This window comes from Sarcophilus harrisii, chromosome 2, assembly GCF_902635505.1.
Source record: "Sarcophilus harrisii chromosome 2, mSarHar1.11, whole genome shotgun sequence".
NCBI classification, from domain to species: domain Eukaryota; kingdom Metazoa; phylum Chordata; class Mammalia; order Dasyuromorphia; family Dasyuridae; genus Sarcophilus; species Sarcophilus harrisii.
The window spans coordinates 616,429,926-616,445,541 of NC_045427.1; the positions used below are offsets into that span (position 1 = coordinate 616,429,926).

The 15,616-nt window shown below is 51.7% G+C and overlaps 1 protein-coding gene across 2 annotated transcripts in view; it reads right to left on the bottom strand.

Annotated features, from left to right (window-relative positions):
• Window positions 1-2,136: 2,136 nt before the first annotated feature.
• C2H15orf39 (chromosome 2 C15orf39 homolog) overlaps window positions 2,137-15,616 on the bottom strand; it is a 29,397-nt gene continuing 15,917 nt past the window's right edge. The window contains exons 2-4 of one of the 2 annotated variants that reach the window (XM_031956589.1): window positions 11,592-14,690; window positions 4,421-4,454; window positions 3,914-4,005 (exon numbers count right to left, since the gene is read on the bottom strand). In XM_031956589.1, coding sequence (XP_031812449.1) covers window positions 3,996-4,005; window positions 4,421-4,454; window positions 11,592-14,652 — 3,105 coding nt within the window. In that variant the 5' untranslated portion in view covers window positions 14,653-14,690 and the 3' untranslated portion in view covers window positions 3,914-3,995. Of the gene's footprint in view, window positions 4,006-4,420; window positions 4,455-11,591; window positions 14,691-15,616 lie in introns of both variants that reach the window. The other variant, XM_031956588.1, reaches the window with a different exon arrangement.

Genomic DNA, 15,616 nt, shown 5'->3' on the forward strand with positions numbered 1-15,616 from the left:
GGATTTCAATGGAAGGCTAAGTGACACTGCTGGACTAGAGTCTTTGAAGTTAGTTGGTGGTGCTATGGATAAAGCATGGGGCCTGGAATCGGGAACCAAATGCTGCTACAGACGCTAGCTGACCTTGAACAGGTTACCTAACCCGTCTCCCTCTCCTCAACTGTACAATCGGGATAATGGCACCTACTTCCCAAATTGTCATAAAGTGCTTCACACAGGACCTGGTACATAGTAACTACTCTAAAAATGCTGCCATCACTCTACAGCCCCCATCCCAAGCTCATTAAACGTAGTTGGGGAAAAGGAAATGGGTAGGGGAACTGCCGGACATCCCAGGTGCCCCAGAGAACTCTAGCATGTAGGATGGACTCTGGGGGCTTCCCGGGACACGTACTCATGGGCATGTGGGTGGAAGGGTCTCACAGACTAATGACAGAGTGATTCAATTGTGAGCTTCCTTCCCAGGAGAAGCTCCACCCTGCTCCCACACTGGTAGATGTAAGAAATGCTCTAAACTTGCATCTTTGGGTCTGAGGAAGATATTCTCTCAGTAAGGTCTGGATGATGAAACAGTGATTTGGAAATGATTGGATCCCAGGTAACGAAAGTCGGTATAACCAGTATAAAAAAGCTGAGGGAGAGAGGTCCGTTGTTCATCCTTAATTTTTGAAGGGGACCAGTAACATCAGAGTGATATCTTGATTTTGCATGTGAACTGGATTTAAATTTTTTTGTGAATTGGATTCAAGTGGGGCAGGATTGCAATCCTCAGACTCACTCTCTTCCAGGGTCATTGGAGTCCAGTGGTGAGTCATTAAGTCAGGGTCATCTCTAGTGGTGACTTGAAGGAAGGCCCTGTCCTTGATCCTATTTCCTATCAACATCATTTATCAATGACTCAAAGGCAGGAATGGCATGTTTCTCAACGTGTAGATGATGGGATGTGGATAGAATTAGAATTTAAAATAAATTAACCCTTCAGGCTGGAGTAATGGTATAAGGCAGAGTACAGAAACTTGGTCTTGGAATCAGGAAAATTTGGGTTCAAACCCTGCTTCCGACATTTCCGAAATGGGTTACTTAATTTCTCTGTACCTTAAAGAAGTCTGTAACAAGGAGCTGGAAATCGAGCGGATGCCCATCAGCTGGGGAACGACTGAATAAGACTGGTACTTTAATGTAATGGAATATAATTGTTCTATAAGAAATGAGCGGCTGATTTCAGAAAAGCCTGGAGAGACTGACACATACTGAAGCTGAGTGAAGTGAGCAGAACATTACACACAGTAACAAGATGTGATGATCAACTATGATAAATTTAGCTCTTCTCAGCAACAGTGATCCAAGATAATTCCTATAGACTTGGAACAGAAAATGTCCACATCCAGAAAAAGCAACTGTGAAAACTGGATATGGGTTGAAACATACTTTTTTCATGTGATTTTCCCTTTTGTTTTGATATATATATATGTGTGTGTGTGTGTGTGTGTGTGTATATATATATATATATATATATATATATATATACACACACACATTTTTTTTTTTTTTTTTTGCTGAGGCAAGTGGGTTTAAGTGACTTGCCCAGGGTCACACAGCCAGGAAATGTTACATGTCTGAGGTCACATTTGAATGTGGGTCCTCCAGACTTCAGGACTGGTGCTTTATCCACTGACCACCTAGCTTCCCCTCTAAATATTCTTTTACAGGGTGAGGACGTGGCTAGAAAATAAGTGGAAAATTGCCGGATGGTTCAGTGGACTCCCAAGCTTGACTGCCACAGAACAGTGGCAAGGCTGATTTGGTATTTTTTTTATCCCTGTATCCCCATGTACCACATGCTTGTTCTGGACTCCAGATTTTGGGTGGCTCCCCTTTCTGTGGCAATTTCAAGCCTGAGGAGCGCACGATTCCTTATTTGATCCTCACAAGGGAGGGTGAGGAGATTGGTGGTCAGGGTTATAGAGGAGGAAAGGGGCTCCCCAGGCTCCCAGGCCAATCCCTAGCTACCCCGGCGTGCTGTCATGGGAGTGGTCAGTGGAGGCTGACCAGGATGGTGGGCAGGTCCCCCCCCCCCTTACTAAACCCCCAGAACCTCCCACCCTGGCCGGTGCCCTCCCCTCCCCAAATCACCACAGCCACTTCCAAAACAACCCAATAACTTTTATTGGCGTGTGCCACCGGGGCTGGCCGCCTCCTTACAAAACATTAAATAGTGAAGGGACTGACTTGAGCCGAGAACTGTACAAACTGTACACACACAAGAGGCCCATCTGTGGTCCTGGGCTGCAGGGAGGGGGAGAGCCAGGCTGAGGAGTGGGTGGAGGGGCTCTGTCTCCTTGGACATGTGCCGATTCCCAAGGGCCAGCTTCCACAGAGAAAGGGCGGGGAGGGCTCGGGCCCTCCCTGGAGGAGGCAGCCATGTGTCTTGGACACAGCTGAGGGGAGTGTGGGGCCGACTCCTCCCCTCCTGGGCCGCGGCCACGGAATTTCTCAGGGGCTTTTAGCGGCCACAGCGTTAGAAATATGTTGGGGTCTCCGGGTAGACCTGGGCCAGGCAGGATACCCTGATGGGTGTGGCCCCTGGCCAGGAAGGGCCTAGAGCTTTTTAAGTGCAGGTTAGCGTTGCCTTGGTACTCCCTAGGGCCTCGGAAATGCAACTGAGAGCGGGCCTGGGGAAGCTGGTTGGCCCTCCTGGGGGACCTCAATCTCTGTCCAGGGCCTGGTGAAGGGTCAAGATGTCAGCCTGTGGGAGTCAGCTCTCCTTAGTGTTGGGGTATGGGGCGCCTGGTTTCTGGTGCTTCCCTTCCTTTAAAAGGTCCCTAAGCAGACTCCTACCCAGACCCACGATTTCATGGCCAGAATCAGTATATGATCACATGGGTCACCATGGCAAACCCTCACACCCAAGTATCTGGCAATGTTTTTCTTCAGCTCAACCAGATATTGCAGGGTGGGATCTGTAGAAGTGGGGGGTGGGGGCGGAAAGAGGGGAAGGGGTCCTGACTTCCCTGGGGAATTTTGTGCTTTCGGAGGGCCCCTGGCAGCTCCCCCCTCGCCACATGCTACCTGAAGTCAGGGCAAGCTGGGGCAGAAGCAGCAGAGGCGTTTGTACCTGGGTCTCTTGACTCCATCCCAGGGCCAAAGAGGAGCAAGAACGGGGATACCTGGAGGAAAGATTTGGCCTGGGGCTAGTGAGCGGAGGTAGCAAGCCAAAGAGAAGGGGGCAGAGGAAAAGGGGAAGAGAACAGAGGACCAGCCTAAGGTTCGAGTCCTGAGGGACAGAAAGCAAGGAGAAAGTAGTCTCCAGTTCTCAGCCAAGTCCTTGCTCTGGAGAGGAGGTGGAAGGTCGGGAGGGGAGAAGGCCGAGAATCCCGGGCACTCTGGTGCTCAGCCTGGGGAGGCCAGCGGGGCGCGTCGCCAGGCCCAGGCCATCCCTGGAGCTAGAGCTGGCCTGCCGGGTTGTCCTCCCGGATAGCCGGGGAGCGCCAGCCCGAAGGCTCACGTCTTAGCTGAGCAACGGCAGGCACAGTCTTAGGACGTGAAAGCTCGGACTCTCGGCCTCGGACGGACCTCCCAGGCCCAGCAGCTCACTTGGTGAGGCTCCCTACCCTACCAGCTCTGGGTAGGGGGGAGGCTGGGCCTGCGCCAGGCCTCTTCGCCTGCCCGTGGGCAGTGGCAGGCCATCCTGCCAGGCCGCCTGGAGCAGGCGATGGAAGCGGGCACGGAACAGGGAGCCGGGGAGCCCGAGCGGGGCCTGGCCTTGGGTCTCTTCTCTAGGTTTGGCGGCTGGGGCTCTCTCCGGGGCAGGCTCCGTCTCGGGGGTTGTCCCTGGCTGTCCAGACTCCTCGGAGCTTGGGCCAGGGGTCCCCCTCTTCTTCTTTTTGGTCTTGGAGCCCCGGGGCTCCAAAGTGGCTGAGACTGAGCTGACTTCTTCTCGGAGCTTGGAAACTTCTGAGGAAGCAGCTTCTGCCTTAGCTTGGGGGCTCTGCCTGTTATGTTCTCCTGGGGGGGGAAGAAAAGAATCGTGCTTAGGCAGGCGCCTCAGAACCGATGGCAGCCCCACTCTCCTCCCGCTCCCTCCTTGACCCCTCATGGGGCCCTATCTAAAACCGAGCGCGCGGTTCTCTGGCGAGCCCCCCATCTCCTCCCGAGGACAGGTGATGCAGACAGAGATGGAGGCATGAGCACACACACGCGGCACCCAGAGGGCATCCTTCCGGGCACACAGCATGGCAGGGGAGGGGCGGGGGAGCTGCCCACGTGGTTACAACACAATGTACCGCGTCCTCTCCTCCCCGTCTCCCCCCAAGCCCAAGGTGTCTGGTGAAGAGGAAGGAAAACAGGCAGGGAAAGCAGAGCAGGAAGAGGAGGGCAGGATGGTTGTTTTATTAAGCTTTCTCCACAAAATGGTACCTACTTGGAGGCATGGCCGCCAGGCTGTGAACAGGAACCTGTAAGAAATAAAGGTGGGGTAATTTTATGGAGAGAGGGAGGGGGAGCCCCCAAGTCCAGGGGGAAGGCCAAGAGAGTCTGAGAAAGTCACCTCTTTAAGCAAGCTGGGAGGGGGCACGGGGAGCAGTCGGGATAAGCACTAATCACTGTCCCTCCTTAATTCCCGGTAAAAGGAATTGGGCAGAATGGTCTGGAGGGCCCCTTACAGTGACGATTCCAAGTCTTCCTAAGGCTGGGTATTGATAGGCAGAGAGGCCCCTCCTCTATCACTTACACAGACCTTTTAAGGCTACCAGGTTAGTCCCTTCTGGGCCCATCTCCAGTCCTTGCTGGTCTAAGGCTTCCTCTTTAAGGGGACCCTCTGCTTGGGGGCGGGGGTACTGCTACTTCCCCACCACCTTGCCACACAGAGCTCCTCTCATTTGGGGCGCTGTCTATAGAAAGCTGGGAACATGCACTAATTGTGCTGGGTGGGGAGGAGGACGGGGACAGTTTGCACCCCAAACCCAGTTACTCAAAGAGCCATGACTTGGATGATGTGAGTCGCCCCTCCACCACATCCAGGTCCCGACACCTCTCTGCTTTAGGAGCTTGTCTCTGGACACTGCTGGAGCTACAACATACATCACCTGACAGCTACCCTGGTGACTGACCTCTTGGGAACTTAGCCAGGCTGGTCCTTAAGACAAGAGACACAGAGTCAAGTGGCATTAGAGATGGAGTGAGGGACTTAAGGAGGTCGGGGGGACCTTAGGGCAAATGCGGGATAAGTCTTCACTTCTAATCACCCCTTCCTCACTGTGTGTTGGCCAAAGAGCAAAGGAGAGAACTCGTGGAGGGCAAGACAAAGGCAAACAGTGGCTTCTCGGAGGAGTCCCCGGGTCCCAAATCACTGCTCTGCATCTGGGGCAGGGGCGAGTGGCCCAGAGGCAGAGTTCAGACAAACAGCACTCCCACCGAAAACATATTCCAGGACCCTCCTTCAGGTGGAAGTGATTCAAGCTACACAAGATCCAGCTCAGAAAGAAAAATAAAAAGCGACCAGCCATCAAGTTCCCTGGAGTCTCCTAAACTTCCCACCCAGACATGGAAGAAATGCTTTTAGATTCTCCCTCTTGGCCAAAGAATCAACAGCTGAGTCCTTTATCAGTCCTCCTGGGAGAGAAGTAACCCCCGATGTACCATGTCTGGCTGGTGTTGTGGGAAAGAGAGGGAGGGAGAGAGATGGAGGAGAGGGAGAGACAGAGAAATGTCTGAGTGGGGTATCATTGGTATGAATGTACATATGTAATGTCTAAATAGGAGTCTCATAGGGAGGGTATGTGAGTGTGTGAGAGTGAGACAGAGACAGAGACACAGAGAGAGAAATTTCATAGGTGAAGCCCTAGGGGTAAGGAGGAGGAACCCTGATTAAATCTAGTTGACATTTTAGAATCATTGACTCAGAAAATGTCAGAGCTGGAAGAGACCTTAAAGTCCACTAGACTTTCTAATGTTACTGCACATACTTTCAGATGAAAAAAAGTATTGATTTGGCCTTTCTGATTTTTTTCTTCCTCACCCCTTTCTTTTATTCCTTTCCCTCCCCCTCCCCTTAATTCTTTAAGGAATGGCCATCTGGGATGGAGGAAGAGATACAGGGGAAAATTCAGAAAAAAGGGTCATTAAAGTTTACTGATGTACGGACATGTACTAGCTATATATGACCCTGGGCAAGTCACTTAACCCTGTCAGGCTAGAGAAGCACACGACAAACCACTTTAGTATTTTTGCCAAGAAAAACCTACATGGGCAAGAGGAGTCTGGACAACTGAAAAACAACAATCACAACAGTTTTCCCTTTCTACCACCTAAAGAAAGTTTGCAGAGCAAATGAAGAGCACAAGCAAGGTTTAGCCAGTTGAAGAGAACCACAACTTTTAGAACACTGAACGTCCTAATTGTTAAGCATTCTTATTTGCGGTCCACTATTAGAATAAAACTGGTTATTCTTCCAACATCAGCCATCATTGAGGCCAGTAGTTCTTGAAGTTTTTTCAACCCAGTAGCTTGTGCCTCATAGCTAGAGTACTCAAGATAAAATCCAAAAAGATCAAAAGTAAAGGTAAAACATTATAAAGATCCAGTGGGACTCTAATGAAGAGATATGAGAAAATATTCCCAGCCTATCCTTTGTGGAGGCAGAAGGTCCATAAAGTGTTACACAGTTTAATTTGGACTTTCTCAACTTGATCAGTTTTTCCTCTCCAAAAAACAAAACAACCAAAACTATAATAACCCATTATCTGTCATTGGTTGGCTGTCAGGAATAGTAACAGATATAGGATACTTTGTTGACATCATCCAAAACCATAATAACTTATTATCTTTCATTTGGTTGGCTATCGGGAATAGGAACAGATATAGGATACTTTGTTGACATAATAAAGAAAAAAACATCAGAATTACTTTTTAGAAAGAGTAATGCTAAAAAATATTTTGGAATATATGGGGATTTTCCCCCTCCCTTTCCTGACAATTTCCTGGGGTTACAAGCCCAGTAATGTAGTCTCTACTTCAAAGGACATGGAGGAAATGAGGTGAAATCTCAGGGCTGTTTCAATTCACATTTCTCTTATTGGTAATTTGCAATATTTTTATGGAGTTGTGTATATGTGGTTGTTATTGGGGATTGGTCACACCTATTGTTGCTGTATCTTCAATATCAAACCCCCTTATCAGAGAAATCTCCCTCCCTCCCCCCAATTCGGCCTCTTCTCTTCTTATCCTACGAGCATTAATGTTGTCTGTGCAAAGAATTTTTAGTTTCAAATAATCAACATTATCTTTTGAATTGCCTCTATCTCTTCTTTAAGAATGCATCTCTTACCCATAATTGTAAATCAATTTGTTTCTCTAATTTTTTAAAATCAGACTAATTTTTAAGATTAATGTCACCTATTTATAATGTATTCTGGAGTATGCTTGACATCCCCCATATTGGTCGAAACTTAATTTCTGCCAGACTGTGTTCCAGTTTTCCCAGCAGGTTTACTTGTTTTTTAATCAAATAGGTAATTATTTCCTAGGTAATTTATTTTCCCACTTTATTAAACACTGAGTTATTGAGTTCTATTGTTCCTGAATCTCCCTTGTCTAGCCTTTCCATTGATCTCACTATTCTTAAACCAACACCATGGTTTTGATGACTGCTGCTTTGTTATAGTTTGAGGTCCAGAAGTGCTACCTCCTCCCTACCCCGCCACTGCCCCAGTCTCTCTTTAGCCTTATTTCATTCTCATCATTTCTCTTTATATTGAGATATTTTATTTTTCCAGATGGATTGTTATTTTATCAAGTTCTGTAAAGTAATCCCTTGAATTTCACTGGTTTAGGATCAAAAATATAAATTAATTTTGTTAATGTTTTTTATTTTATTACATTGGAATGGCTTAGCCACAAGCACTGCATATTCCTAGAGCTCTTTATGTTGCTCTTTATTCCTCAGAGGAAAAGTTTATAATTTAACCTATACGAATCTTTTGTGTGCTTTGGAAGGTTAGTGCCCAGATATTAATGCATGTCACAATTATTTGGAATAGAATTTTCTTATTACTGTTTCTTTCATTTTTATTATATAGAAATGCTATTGATTTCTGAGGATTTATTTTGTAGCCCGCAATTTTGATGAAGCTTTTAATTTTCTCAGGATCTTGGCCAATTCCCTGGGGTTTTCCAAGTAAACCATCATATCATCAGAATAGTTTTTTCTCTTCTTTACCTACCTACCTTTATTACTTTCTCATTTTATTGTGAACATTTCCAGAACTATAATCAAATAATAGTGGGATCATCTTCCCACTATTGGGTGAGCATCTTTGTTTCATTTGGCATAATTACTAAAAAAGGTTCTAATGTATCCCTATTTGCATGTGATGTTTACTTTTGGTTTTAGATACATGCTTACAATATTTTTAAAAAGTCATTCTATGCCTCCTATATTTTATAGGGTTTTTAGCATGAAAGAGCGTTGTACTTTGTCAAAGGCTTTTTTTCTCTCAGCATCTTATCTTTCCAAATACATGCAAAGATAGTTATCAACACTCATTTCTTTATGATTTTGTGTTCCAAATTTTTTCTCTCTCCCTCCTTTCCAAATACATGCAAAGATAGTTATCAACACTCATTTCTTTATGATTTTGTGTTCCAAATTTTTTCTCTCTCCCTCTTCTTTCCCCTCCCCAAGACAGCAAGCTATCCAGCCTAGGTTATACATGTATAATCCTCAAAGGCTTTTTCTGAACTTATTGAGATGAGTGTACACTTTTAAATGTTTTAACTATTAATATGATTAATTATCCAGAATGTTTTCCTAATATTGAATCACCCTTACATGCCGAATATAACTCTCCTCAATCACTTGATCATGATGAATTTCTTGGAAAAATTTATTATTTTGTTTAAAGTTTTCAAATCAATATTCATTAATGATATTAGCCTATAGTTTTTTGTTTTTTCTTTCTTTGGCTTAAGTATAGGATTAACTCTCATAATAGAATTTTGATAGAAAGATGATGTTTCTGATAATGAGTATTTCACATTTTTGAAGCTGTTTATTTCTTGTGTTCTCAATTTTTAAAAGTATATTATAACTATACATATTATGTTCAAGTAATTATCTTTATTTCTTCTGACTTTGTTGTTTTCACCTTGTTCATTTTGCTATTTTATTAATTTGATTTTCTGCTCTCTTCTTTTAAATTAGATTAGTTGAATAGCTAGGGTTTTTTTTTTTTTCCTTGACTTCCTCAGCATAGCAATTCCCCAAATTTTTGGTCTCAAGGTCCCTTTATACTCCTCCTAAAAATCCCACCCAAAGAGATTTTTGCTGGTTAAGGGTTAAGAGTAACCGCTATCAACCAAGAGCATAGCATACCTACAGAACATCTGTTTTCAAGGTCCTGCCCCATATACCCATTATCTAACTTGATGCTCAATAAGCAAGGCAGGAAAAGAGGGACTGTCATTCCCATTTGACAGATGTGAAAACTGAGGCCCAATGACTTGCCTGGGTTATGAAGTGAAGCTAATAGAAATGGGTTTTATCTATAAATATTTACTGTGTTATAGACATTAAAATGTCTCAGGATGGAAATAGTTTGACTTGACAGATGCCAGAAAAGTCCCTGGATCATGCTTGGAAAACCACTACCTAGGCAATGACCACCATCAGTAGCAGTTTAGTTTCTGATTAATGAACTGAATGAATCATAATTGTGACTCTTTCTCTCGGGAACTCCACCTCATCTCTAGGCTTCATACACACTAAAACTGGGTGAGCAAGTTCAACAAAAAACCCAATGAGCAAGGAGAGCAAGGAGACAGAAGGTTAGAAAGGTGCGAGGCTGCTATCAAAGTGCTGAGGCCCTCCAGTGAGTGGTCAAGGAACGGGAACTCGGGAAGTGACAGCAGGGGAAACAATGAAACCTTGGACTTATTGTTTTGACAATCATGTAAGTCAGATGGGGGAGGGGGGAGGGAAGAGGAGAGGGAGAGAGAGAGAGAGAGAGAGAGAGAGAGAGAGAGAGAGAGAGAGAGAAAATGAAAAAGAACACAAGATTCTATTATTTTTACTGTTAAAAAAAGCATTTCATTTAGTAGAGCAAAATTGTGGCCCCTTCACAAAGTAGCTCCCAAATAGATATAGAATAATATAGATTATTTCAAGTCAATCTAACCATCCCCCCTTCTCTCTCCTTCCCTACTAGGAAAATCTTATTGGAGAGCCCATAATCACCTATAGCCCCGACTCCAGTTATCAATTCTGATCAGCAGCAGCACTCTAGGAGGTAAGCAAGATTGTGGGAGGAGGTATTGTCCCCATTTGGCAGATGAGAAAACTGAGGCTCAATGACTTGCCTACTAAGAGGGGAGAGAGATGACTGTATTGTCTCTCATTTAAAGTGAAGAACTGGCCTTACCTACTGAGGGTTGGGGGAAACGTTCAGTCCCAGAACCCACACTAATCACTGCTCCATCCGGAGCATCTCCCTCCCCTGCCAGCGGAGGGGGGCCGGTCAGTATTTATCGCTTGGGAGGCAGTCAGGTGCTTCTCCAAGGCCAGGCTCCAGCAGCTCCCCCCGGGCTGGCAGGCCTGGAGAACGGCCCCTTCGCTCACTCAGCAGAAGCCGGAGGGCAGTCATCTGCACCCCCCCCCACCCCCCACCCCCGTTAATTTGGAGCCTTGCAGTCCTTTCTGGGGCTTTCTGATCAGCTCCCCCTTTCAAGATAAGAAAATCTAAACCTCAGAAAAGTCCAAGGCACATGGCCCGGCCCAGCCTCCAAGATGCCCCGAGGGCAGGGATGGCTACTTCTGTCCTCCATGACCCCGAGTGAAGGGGGCAGAGCCTGCAGCTGCTTCTGGGTCCCTGACCTCGAGGCACTAACGTGCCCCGATGTCCTACCGGGTCACTGGGGCTCCCGAGGGAGAACCCAGAGCACCAGGTCCATGGTCGGGGGGTCCTGGGGATGGAGCTGGGACTCCGTGTAAATCCAACCTTCTCTTTGGACAAATTAGGAAACAGCCTCAGTCACCGAGTCACAGCCGGCGAGTGAGGGGGAAACGGAGGCCTCTTACACAACAAACCTCTCTGAGCCGGGGGGATACAAAGACAGTCCCTGGCTTCAAGACCTCCTGGTTCCTCTCTAGCTACAATTAACTTGGATCTGATTTTACTTAAAGCTTTTTTTTTTAATCCCCAGATCCTAGAAGCTCAGCAGAAGGGACAGGATTAGGGCCGGGGAAGGGATAAAAGAAGTGTATTAAACGCTATGTCTTTCTTGGTGTGTATATAGTTATGTATTACATACACATGTCACATGTAAATATATGTGTGATATATATATATATATTTGCACATACACAAGTACACATACACATAACACAGATCTCATATATATAAAAGTACAAATCTACAGTCTCCCGGGCCTCCCGGGCTGGGAGGAGACAACGGGACCCTGGTCATTTGCGGCCGTCCCCCTCGCAGAGCTTCCATGGGGATCCAGTGATTCAGCCAGCAGGAGGGGAGGGGGCTCGGGAAGGGCCCCCGGCCTGGCGGTCCCAGGGCTGCAGCTGGGAGAGGGGAGGGGGTGCTTACCCAGCTGTCTGCGGATACAGTCCCGCCACTGCAGGCCCAGCAGGTCCGGGTAGATGTCCGGGAGCTGGCGCAGCGCCAGGAGCTTCAGCATGCGGGAGGTGCAGCCGTCGAGGGCACAGTCCCGGAGCGCCCGCTCCTCCGACAGCGTGGTGGGGCGCAGCTCGACGCGGTGCTCCTGGAGCACGTGGTCCACCGAGGCCCCGGGCAGCCGGGGGAACAGCTTCTCCTTCACCAGATAGATGGGGACAAAGATGGCTCCCGCGCGCACCACATGGGGGAAGGGACACTTGTGCGTGAAGAGGAAGGCCTCCAGCTGGGCCAGCAGCTCCGCCAAGAGCCCCTTCACCCCCACGCAGCTCAGCCACCTGTCGCGGGCCCGGCCCTCGGCCGCTCGGGGCCTACTTGGGCCCTTGGCGGGGGAGGAAGCCGGCAGCAGAGGTAGAGACGGGCTCTCGTCGGCCTCCTCCAGCCACTCGCGGAGCCTCTCTGGCGACGAGTGGGCCACAAAGTCAGAGATGGCGTCGCACAGGGACAGATGGAGGCCCGTGAAGTGCTGCTCGGGGCTGCCCGCCGACGCGGGGGTGGCCTCCGGGCCCCTGCTGGCCTTGCCGGCGGCTGGAGCCGGCTCAGATGCTGCAGGAGGCGCGGGCGGCGTGGGCTCGGGCAGAGCCACGTTGAAGCAGGTCACCTGCAGGGGCTGGCTGAGCAGCTGGAGGTTGGCAGACTGGGAGGGGGGGGGGGGGGGGGAGGGCGCAGGGGCGGGGGGGGGGGGGGCAGCAGGGGTGATGGTAGGTGTGGGCGCTGGCCGGAGGATCTTGAACTTGCGGAACATGAAGGCCACGGAGCTGTGGAAGCTAGTCCTTGGAATGGTCTCGATCATGGTGGGTACCAGGGGAGGGGGGGCGGGCAGCCTGGGCTGCTCTTCCTGGCCAGCCTGGTTCGTTTCTAACCCATCTGGGGGTGCTGCGGGCTCGGCGGGCAGGCCCTGGCTCAGGGACCCCTGGGAGAGCTCGGCCAGTTGCTTCTTGAGGCTCAAGTCCAAAGCCACCTCTTCCCTGGGTGGGCACTGGCTGCCCGGAGGGGGCCCCGGCTGCCCCTGGGGCTCCCCGCAGGGAGTGAGCAGCAGCACGTCGCACTCCTGGTCATGCCCGTCCTTCCCCTCGGCGTCCTTGGGCCCCTCGCCATAGGCCTCGGGGTCCGCGGCCGCGCAGGGCACCAGGGGGCAGGCGGCGCTCGGGGGCTGGGCCTTGGGCAGGGGCAGCTCGGGCATCTTCTCGCACCGATTGTCCAGGTAGTCCCGGTAGGGCGCCAGGCTGAAGACGTTGTTGATGATGGGCATGGGCGGCGAGCAGGGAGGCGCGATGGTGCCCTCAGCGCTCTCAGCCTGCCGGAGGGCCTGCGGGGGCTCCCTGGGGGAGGGGAGCGGATTCGGGGGCGTGGGGTCCGGTGGGCTCCTCGGCGCGGGGCTGTCCGCGATGACAATGGGCGTGGTGGGATGCTCCTCTAGACCGGGCCGGGGTCTGGCCTCTTCCTTGGCAAAGCTGTACGGCCACTTCTTGCCTTCGGGCTCTGGCCGGGGCTTCTCCACCTTGCCAGGGCGGGAGACGGGGCAGGCGGCCTCCTTCTGGGGGGTGGAATTCAGGGCCGGGCCCCCGCTTCCCAGGTGCTGACACACAAGCTGGAAGGCGCTGTGCTGATTGGCTCCCAGCTTGCCCCGGGGGGCCTCCTGGGCGGGTGACATCCCTCCGGCTCCTAGGGCCGGGCCGTACAGGGGCAGGCCGTCCCGAGGGGCAAAGGCAAAACTGGGCGTCTGAGGCATGAAGTCCAGCTGGCACTTGGGGGGTAGCGGTGGCGGCTCGGGCTCGTGGGAGGTAGCTGTCCCGGCCTTCAGGCTGGGGGAGCTGCCCTGGATGGGGCCCGCAGGGTAGGCACAGCTCTCCAGCTTGGAGGAGGGCATGCAGGGCCCCCGGGCTGCCTGCTGCTGCGGGTAGGTCCCCAGGAGCCCGTTTCCCCTGTAGCTGTAACCCTTGTAGGGGTTGGGGGACTGCAGAGAAAGCACTGAGCTGTTAGGCTTCTCTGGGGGCGGGTAGCCGGGGGGGTACAGCAGAGGCTGCTCATGCATTGTTAGTGGGTAGTGGGAGGGGGCCCGCTCCTGGTAGGGGGGCACTGGGGGCTGTGGAAGTTTTGTCCAGGAGCCCGGGAGCCCCTCGGCTGCCTTCTTGTGCCCTCCGTATGGCGGGGGGTATTTGGAGTCCAGGAAGAGGGCGCTCCGGATGGCACGATACTTGTCCAAGGCCACCTGGTAGGAAGAAAGGTTGGCCACGGCCTCCTTGCCCGGTGCCCCAGACTGTGGCAGAGGGAGAAAGCTCGTGTCCAGGTGCTGACTCTTGCTGGGTGTAGTGGCCAGTGAGCAGTGGGAGTTGCCCTGAGGCAATAAGGGGGCAGCAACTGTCCAGTCCATGTCCAGGGGCCGCTTGGCCCCACTCTCAGCTGCCGGGGTCCCCAGGGCCAAACACGAGGGCGGCCCGTAACCCGGATCCACGTAACACATGGGGTTCCGGTATATGGGTTTGGGGGCCGCCAGGGGGGCGCAGGCCGGGGGTCCTGGCCCCTTCATGCCCAGGTAGGGAGAGCCCCGGGCGGCCTGCAGCAAGGGGTCGCGGTGGTCCAGGTGCCCTGTCCACTTCTCTTGGGCCAGGAGCAGGTTCCGCATGGCGTGGTCCCGGCCCTTCTCCACGGGCTGAACGCCCTCCGCTTCCCGCTGATACAACAGACAATTCATGAGCATGCTGTCGGCCCGCAGGGACTGCCCCGCCACCACGCCCCCATAGGACACGTGCGGGTTCCATCCGGCCAAGTTCTCATGGCCCACTTCGGGGCTCCCCACGGGGTAGGTGAAGTAGGTCCCCTTGTAACGCAGGTGGCCCTCGCTGCCCGGCCCGGGCAGGGATCCCGACTTGCAGATCCCGGTGGGCGGCCTGTGCCCAGCATCCGCCTCGAGGAGGGCCAACTTATTGTAGATCATGGGGTCCAAGGGCCCGGGTGGCCGCTTCCCAGTCATCACTGCGTTGGGCCGAGGCCTGCCGAGGACCAGCCGCTCTGAAAGAGAAAGAACAGAGGCAATGGTCAGGGCTCTGCGATGCCCGTCATACCCATCAGGAAAAGTGCCCCCTTTGCCGAGGACGGAGCTCTGGGTGCGGTATCTCCCCCCCCCCCCCCCCCGGGCCTGCTCAGCTCCGCAGTACCCCCCTCCCGGGGTGCCCCCCGCCCGGCTGCCTTTGTGTTGCCCTCTCACTGCATCATTGAGCGGGGGCAGGTGCTTGGTTCTTATTTGTGTTTCCAGCCTGAACATGGCTTCCGACAACAAGTAAACACTTTTATCCATGTTTATCCATCACCAGGTGCCTGGAGCATTACAAACATCTGGTCCAGGCTGCAAAGGAGCAGAACGAGACCCCGGACATTCTGTGCCCTGGCCCCCGTCAAGCGCAGGACGGACAACAAACGGGGCCCCGGGACCACCGAGCCGCTGCTCAGAACACAGCGCTTGCCAAACGTTCTGGTCCCACGCTCTGGCGCAAAACTCTCAGACGCGGCTGCACCGGTGCTACACGTACACACATACATACACACACACACACACACACACTAACCAACACATGCAGCAGAAAACAAGGCCAGAAACCACAGGGAGGATCTAAAGGGGAAACGAGCTTCGACCCCGGAGTAACGGGGATTTCTAAGTGGGGACACGCCGGTGGGAGAGCCGGGGCTACGGCGGCTCTGGGAAGATGGGATGGAGAAAGGTCAGAGGCCCCGAACTAAGGGGGTGCCATGTGACCAGCGGGGAGCCCGTGACGGGAGAGGGCTCTGGTGGGGCTGCTGCCGGTCCGTGACCAAGTCCGGATGGAGCACACACAGGTCACAGTGACGGGTCATTTCCCTCTCCAGCTCATTTTACAGATGGGGAAACTGAGGCACGCAGGGTAAAATGACTTGGCCAGGGTCACACAGCTGGTTCCCAA